Below are 8,203 nucleotides of genomic sequence, written 5' to 3' on the forward strand. Positions count from 1 at the left end.
CTCGCAGAGATGCTAGCGCCTCATGGCCCGGCCCCCTCCCCCACCCCACCCGCTTCGCAACCTCGGCAGCTTCGCAGGCGCCTTCCCCGGCCGCATCTGCTTCTCTTCCCACTGCCTGCCTGGGAGGCTGTGGGAATTTCACCTGTCAAGCCAAACTTTCTCTCTTTCTGATGTGCACTTTCCCCCAAATTCCCACATTGGCCAGGCACGATGCCTTTTGTTTCAGCCCCCTTCGCCCACCGCGCCCCGAAGCTCCCCTCGTTTTGCCATCTGCCTCCTTTGATTTAGAAGGGGGCTGTTTGGAAAGGGGGGGGGAAACGCCCTCGATTGGGGAGCTGTTTGTTTGTTTGCTTGCTAGGCGATCAGGTTAGAAGTCATTGTATAATTTGTAGGCTTTGTCGGGTCTGAATGCCAGCGTGGAAATTTAGGGTGAACTCTTTATTATTGGGGGGGGGGCTAGAGGAGAAGAAGGGGGAGGGTAGCGGGGGGGCTGGACGAGGAGGAGAGAGGGGGGGCTCATGCATTATTTATCTCGACCTTCCCGGGTCCCGGGAACTCCTCCATTCTTCCGCCAGACAGAGACTATCGGCAGACTGTGAAAACCTCGGCAGACACGGAGCATGACCCGCAGGCAGCCACACACGTGTTCCGGGCTTCTATTTATTACAAAGGGCAAGATTTCATGGGGGTGGGTTGCGTGTGAGTGTGGGGAGAAATAATGTATTTTTTTTGTATATTTCACAGAGTTTATTCTAGTATGTATTTACAGTTGCGGAACAAGAGGGGTTGCTCTTGAAAGCAGACAGAAATTTATAAATAAAATATCTAATTTTCATAAGAGCTGGTTGCTGGCGGTGGTGGCTTCATTCCTCCGGCGACCGCCGCTCTGGTCGAGGGGGCAGGCATCCCGCCAAGAGGTTCCCTTGGAAAGGAGTCCCGGGCGGCGTCCGACAGGAAAATGACGGCTAGATAGACAGGCGCGCTCTACTCCAAGTGCGCTTCCCTTTACAAACAGAGCTAAAGGGTGGAGGGGGGGGGGGGGGGGGAGAGGCAGGCAGGTCAGCTGATCTCTGACACCGTCGAGTCCACTGAAGACAAACGGGGACCGACTGGGGGCTTCGACAAAACCCTCGGCACCACCGTCGACGAGTATATCGCACTGGCACAAGGGAGCGGTGCTCCGTCCTCATCCCTCCAGCTAGTACGACATGTGAACCAGGTCCTACGTAGACTTCTCTGTAGGCTGGAAGTACACAGGACGCTTCATTTCAACTTCGGGGAAGTGTAAACGGATGGCAGAAGATTAGGTGCTTTCACAGTTCTATTTATATCCGCTTTGCTCCCCCTCTCCAAACTTTACCCTCGCAACAGTACACGTGGAGTGGGCGGAGAAAGAGGGCCTGACCCGGACTCCCGCATTCCAAACCTTACACCAGGCTGCTTCTCACGCTGGGTTTAGGGCGTTAAGGGCTCGGGATGTTGAAAGGTACACCCTGATCTACCATATCCTACCGTCGGTCGGTTCCAGTGGGCAGCCCCAATACCTGTAATTGTGGGTGGGCGGCAGTCGTGCTCAATTAACACGACTGACTTTCACTCAAACTCTCATCCCCATCCTTCCAGCTAGTAAGATTTGAACCAGGGACCTCTCTAGCAGTGATTTGAGGGTATCACGAGACGACAGTGAACGGCAGTAAAGTACTCAGATTAAAAGTGAACCTAATTTTGTGGGGGCGCGCGTGTGCACGCGATTGGAAGTCATGGCTGACGTCTGGCGACCCCCAGTGGGGCTTGGACATTTCAGAGAGTCGGCTTGCTATTGCCTGCCTCTTCGTCCCAGTACTGGTATTCCTTGGAGGTCTCCCATCCAAGTACTCGCCAGGGTCGGCCTTGTTTAGCTTGAGATCGGGCTGGCAGAGAAGTGTCTGGATAGCCTGTCTCTACCTCCCGGCCCTGGAATTCCTTGGAGGTTTCCCATCCAAAAACTTGCCAGGATTGGCCCTGCTTAGTTTCCGAGATCTGACAAGAACGGGCTTGCCTGGGCTATCCAGGTCAGGACCAAAAGTGAATGTAATTTTAAATGCCTTGACGTTCACTAAAAGGGAACACGGTCGATGTCGTGAATGTCGAATATTAAAATCCCCCCCTCTCAATTAAGTGGTCTAGACATATTGTTGGCCAGTAAGCAAAGGAAATCAAGAAATGTTACAGAAATTCTGTTGAATATATATGGGTGGTCTCCAAGAGCGCAATGCTGAGACCGCTTCCTTGGCAGCTGAACAGACTTGAGCAGGATTCCAAATAGACCTGTAGGCTGACCTACCTCCGGGTCCGTCCTTTATAGGTCCACGACCCTGCGCTTCCCCTGTTCTTTTGCCACCTGACCAGACGGAGGCGCGGGCACCTGCCGCTCTCCTGGTGTTTGTAGGGGCCCGGTGGTCATCCATGCTTGAAACATCCCCACGGTTTGGAACCTGCTCTGTGCTCCTCTGTCCTGCGCTGAAGAGGCAGCGAAGATGTTCTAGGCTGGATCCCTCTTTAAACCGTCTGGATCAGGGAGCCGGAAAGGCGCGCCCTCGATGCTTCACGGGGCCGTGGCGGGTGAAGCTGCCCAGCAAGTGTTCACACGAGTCAGGGCCTGAGGGCTTCCCCGTGATGGGGAAGGGGCGTGGTCCCTGCCTCTACAGGAGCAGTTCCTCCTCTGCACCTGCTCACACCGACGGTGCACCTGCAGCTGTGCACCAGAGCGAAAGAGGAGAGGGGTGGCCAAGCATGAGACTCGCCCTGGGGCTGCATGACATTTGTGGGACATATGATATAAGAAGTGATCGAAACTTTAGGAGTGAAAGCAGGCGTTTCCACATTCATCTATATCGGGCTGTGGCATCAGACACTGGGTTATTCAGCTACAAAAAAAAATCGCACTTTTAAAAATCCAGATTTCTTCATCCGGTAAGGATCCACCGATATAATCGCGAAGTTGGCGAAAACTCCTGGGCAAACATAATTTTAAATCCCCCTTAATTTACTTTTCAGTCTTCAAGAAGGCTGCTGCGATCCTCTACATACTTACCTGGGAGTAACCACCATTGAACACGGCGATACTTACTTCAGGGCGTAGGTTAGGACTGCAAGAGTGGGGAAATTCACGCCACAATACCCTTGTTAGATCCCTTCTAAGCGCCTTTACTTCGGGGGAGTTTACTTAGCACTCGGGTGTCAGTCTCTCTCTTCTCGCAAGGCTGCTCTCCAGGAACTAATCTCGTTGAAGACTGAGTGGGCAGAAGAACACAGAGACCATAATATTTGAGGATTATTAATCTGGCATACAATAAAATAGCGACAGGGCTGCGCTTTAGAGAACGTGTGGAAACGGAGTCTAACAGACCTCCGGGCTGGAATGAGAGGACCAGAAGCCCAGCTTCTCTCGGATTGGCTACCAGGATCTCTCTGGAGCCAATAGAAAGCAGCGCAGAGCGGAACTGGAGGGACGCGAGCTTGTTGGGCCGCCTGGCAGCCGGCAGACAGAGGCCGCGGTCAGGGGGACCATGTCCCATCACGCGAGTCCTCCAGCTCTTTGCAGGAGGCGCGGATTCTCCAGCAGAGAAAGACGAAAAGACGCCATGGGCCGGTGAACAAACCTCAGTGAAGAAGTTTCTCCTTACATTCCGCCTACCGTTCAAACGGGGAATGGGGATTACTATTTTAGCTGTTAACTCCCTCTGGCAAAACCTGGTACCCGTTGGTAACTTGTGAATGTTCTCTGCAGCTTTCTTGATGAAATAAGCATTTAGAGAATTACATAACCCCCGTACTCCATGGCCTCATAATAATAATTGCCGTCAAGTGGCAACCGATTTGTGGAGTTTTGAGGGCTGGAGACCAGCAGAGATGGCTTGCCATTGCCTTCCTCTGCCGAACAGTCCCGGTGTTCCTCGGTGGCCTCCCATTACTAACCATGGCCAACCCTGCACCGCTTCCAAGCTCTGGCATGCTCAGCCTCAGCCTGGCCTGTTCTGGATGCTCATGGTCTCATGCCTCCCACGTGAAAGGTCTGCAGAGTGGGGATCTATTAATGAAGAGGGGAGCTGCAATCCTGGAAAGAAAATGCAGAAATAAAAACGTGCTAGTGTTTAAAATGCTGCAAAACTCCTGTTTATCTTAAGCACACAGTTGGGTCTTTGCATACAAGCCCTCGACCCCTTTCTCTGTCTGTGTCCAGGCACATGTGAGCGTTAGAAGACTAGGAAGGGAGTCTTGATAAAATAAAGACCAGCTGGGTTATATATAAAACTGATCTTAGCCACATTTGGGTGTGTGTCTGCGTTAATTCTAAGCATAGGCTTTCCAATTGTAACGTAACACCACAAATCAATAGTGAGATAGTGGTTAATTTCTATCATCTGATTTGAGTCCCCCCCCCCCAATACTGGTAAGAAATGTAACTTTCACTGCTGATTACGGGGTTAAAGATTAACCACAGTGTTGCTCTTCTTTGGCTCCCACGGAAGCAGAGCAATGAATGAGAGTGTCAGGCCTTTCTCCTTCCAGCTGTTTGCACATTTTTACCCCTGTGTGTGCAAAGGCTATTCTGGATGCCACAGCTATGGTCATTCTGTCCCCTCTTTTATCCACATACATGAGACCATTTAAAATGTTTATGTAACTGATTCTCGCTCATTCAGCAGGTTGAGAGGCTGTATCCACACCAGTGCTTTGCTACTTTCTCTTTTCATTCATTTTGCAGCCCCACCCCCACCCCCACTCAGTTTATCTTTTAAAACAATCCTGATAGCATTTTTATCCCACTCCCCTTTTCTATTTAGTGCTGGTAGATTTATAATCCATGCTGGCAACAAGTAGAAGAGGAATTCTTGGTGAAGATGGACCTTAGTCTGCTGTTTATCTAGATGTTTATACCCTGCCTTTCTCCCCAGTGGGGACCCAAAGCTGCTCGCACCAGCATTCTCTTCTTCATTTTATACTCACAACAACAACTCAGTGAGGTAGGTTAGGCTGGGAGTGTGTGACTGGCCCATGGTCACCCAGCGAGCTGCCATGGCAGAGTGGACATTTGAACCTGGGCCTTCCAGATCCTAGTCCAACCACTGCACCACTCTGGCTGAGTCATATTTGTCACTGGGCATCAGGGTACCAGCTGGCTACTTGGGATTTCCTATCAGGCCAAGATCACCTGCCTCTTCCACTACAGCAACATATCCCAGCCAGTGAAGTGCCCCCTCCTTCACCTCTCGTTTATGCAATGATGACAACAGATTGTCACTGAACAGCCACTTGCTGGAGTACCGTGCTGCAGCTGAGAAGTGCTTACCGCATTCCGGGAGGCATTTTGTTGGGTGTTACAAGTTAAAACACTTTTCAGTATTTACTGGGTTAATGATGTTTGTTAAATCACATGTTTGTTTGTGACCAATCTGTTTTAGACAGTTAGAAAGCCCGAGAATTTCAGATCTAGTTTACTCTTCTGATTGGAGACCAAAGTGCCAAGTATTAGCACTTTATGGCTTCTCTTCCCGTCTTGTGGTTCTTTGTTCTGACCAAGGAGAAGAAGCCACTCTTCTGCCATGTTCAGTCTAGCTGTAAGGATGTAGGAATATTAGCTCTTTGTTATTTTACATCCCGTGTACCTTTTCCCCATGCTAGGTTGTAGTAAACTTTTATTCACCATGGGCTCTGCCTCTTTAATACTCTGCTGATTTACTTTAAAATTAAGAATACCTAACACAATTGGACTTGATGCATGAATCCTCCTTGCTCAAAGTAGCAGCTTGATACAGACAACCAACCTATCTTACGGGGAAAGAGCTCAACCTGGGGTGCTTTTGGTTGTCATATAGGCACCTCTTCTGGATGCAGCCATGCAGCCATGCTTATGCAGTCAGGCATCCATTCCATGTGATGGTTCATCACTGGAATGGCATCATCTGATCTTTGTCTGGACCACACATTATCACCACCACCACCACCATCTTGCCTCCTCCCTGCCCTCCTCCTCCTTTCCTCTGCCAATGACACAGTAGGGTGCTTTTGCCTTGTAACATTTGGGCATCAACACCTGGAAACCATTAGCCCCTCTCCCATCCTATATCCACCATATTAATTAAATAAATCATGCCACTCAGGGATCTGTATCTCCTGGACTGGATCCCGGGAGCATGAAAATACATCCTTAAAACTCAGCGCTGGGTAGGGGGGAAGGATGTGTGAAAAGAGAATTAGTGAAATTAGGTTAGCCCAGTAAAAAAAAAACCCAACCCCAACCTATTGAGCCTGGGGCGAGAAGCGTTCTGTGGCCAGATTGATTGTTTCCCACCCTAGCAGGGGGTTTATTGTGTGATAAATAATTCTTTATCTCCCCCCCTCTCTTTTAAAGTGTGTATTTGCATAATCATGCCTTTGATGTGGGCAGCAATCTGAGGCTGAGACCCCCAAATCTTGCCATTGGCCAGAAGAGACAAAACAAGAGCCAATCTTTCACTACCATGACAGTGTGTGGGGCTGTGTGTCAGAACCAGCTTCACACTCTGTACGGTTGTAAAAAACCCTCTCTTTGAATGATTAAACTCTGGGAACGCTAAAGGGAAGGAAGGAGGTGGCCGGAGCGAGGCTGCATTGGCTGGCTGATATGATGGGCCTCCCCTCCATTTTATTCCAAAATGGGCCTTAAAAAAGGGACAGCCTGAATATCCTCCATGAGGCCACGAAGATCTATTCATTAATGAACCTATTGGACAAATTCTGAATGCAATAGGTTTGCTTTGCACAGTGATTCTGCCCTACCTTCTAAACCATCACACAAACATAATGATCCATTGAGTTTCTATGGTAGAAATTCATAGACAGGCCTACAAATATTTATCTGCTCTGGAATCTATATTACTTAACTGAATATAATCTTGCCAGCCCTGACCTGGATAGCCCAGGCTACCTCAATCTCATCAGATCTCAGAAGCTAAGCAGGGTCGGCCCTGGCTAGTACAAGGATGGGAGACCTCCGGGGCTGTGATGTGGAGGAAGTCAATGGCAAACCACCTCTGAACGTCTCTTGCCTTGGACACCCTACGGGGTCACCATAAGTCAGCTGTGACTTGACAGCGCTTCCCACCACCACCCGTCTTGTCATGACACATGCCTTGATTTGTTATTACTTGATTATTTAACATTTGATGACTTGCAGTTGAATGTGTGAATAGGCTAACTGCTGGAAATACTGTGCTTAAGATGCCACCAGATGATATGGATATTGTCTCTGTGGTGTTAGATTTATGATAGCTCTTCCCTCATACCAATCATCCCTTGACATTACAATCAACATGATGTGGCATGCACCATACATGAATGCATGCCTATAAACCAGCCCCATAATACACTGTCTTTATTATGGCCATGTCCACACTGGCGGCTTGGCGCAATATGGTGCTGCCTCTAATTGAACTGGTTTAAAGTGCTGAGGGGCATATCAACCACACAGCACACCCTGCTGTGGGTTACCTGTGGAGACATCCCATGGTAAAGCATCCACATTATTGCAGCGCTTCAGCCATGGACCGCCCTGCCAAAAAAATCCCAAAAATCATGTGTGCACATGCGCATATAGGCATTTTTTAAAAAAAGATGCCTCCCTAGTGGAAGAACAGATCTGTAGGTTCAATCTGCCAAATATGTTCTGCGCGCACTCCCCCATGTTCAGACATCCGGCCATGCGCAATGAATGCACAGGGAAACAGAAACACCACTTTGGAGGTGGTGGCTTTTTAACCCGGCTCCAAGTTGTCCTCTGACGGGGTGAGTATGTCTGAGGAATGCCTGACAGATGTGGCTGTGTGACCGGACCCATTTAATTCGTTTGTGAAATGTGCCTATATCGGGCCAAACTGTCAGTCTGAACGCAAGCTATGTATGTCCTATTTATTCCAGTTTAATAATATATCATTATAGAGCAATCACCAGATTTCTAAATATTATATCTTGAATGGCTTTGGAGTGATTGCCAGAGGTTTTAAGGGCTGTGTTCATGTTGGGCTACAAAGCTTAAATGGGCGTTGGTTTGCATAGTTCTGCCCGTGCGTATATATATAACACAAGGGGCGGACCCGTGATACTCGCGGGGGGGGGACCTCCACACATGAGGCAGAGGAGGAAGCAGGAGGAGGAGGTAAGTTCCCCCCCATCCCGCCGGTTC

General features: G+C 49.3%; 1 protein-coding gene across 1 annotated transcript in view; it reads left to right on the top strand.

The window, feature by feature from the left end:
- NEUROG2 (neurogenin 2) overlaps positions 1-3,121 on the top strand; it is a 4,224-nt gene extending 1,103 nt beyond the window's left edge. The window contains exon 3 of the mRNA XM_015411877.1: positions 3,037-3,121. Within this exon, the coding sequence (XP_015267363.1) occupies positions 3,037-3,121 (85 nt within the window). The remainder of the gene's footprint in view (positions 1-3,036) is intronic.
- The last annotated feature ends 5,082 nt before the right edge of the window (positions 3,122-8,203 follow it).

This window comes from Gekko japonicus, unplaced genomic scaffold, assembly GCF_001447785.1.
Source record: "Gekko japonicus isolate JY-2015 unplaced genomic scaffold, Gekko_japonicus_V1.1 scaffold402, whole genome shotgun sequence".
NCBI classification, from domain to species: domain Eukaryota; kingdom Metazoa; phylum Chordata; class Lepidosauria; order Squamata; family Gekkonidae; genus Gekko; species Gekko japonicus.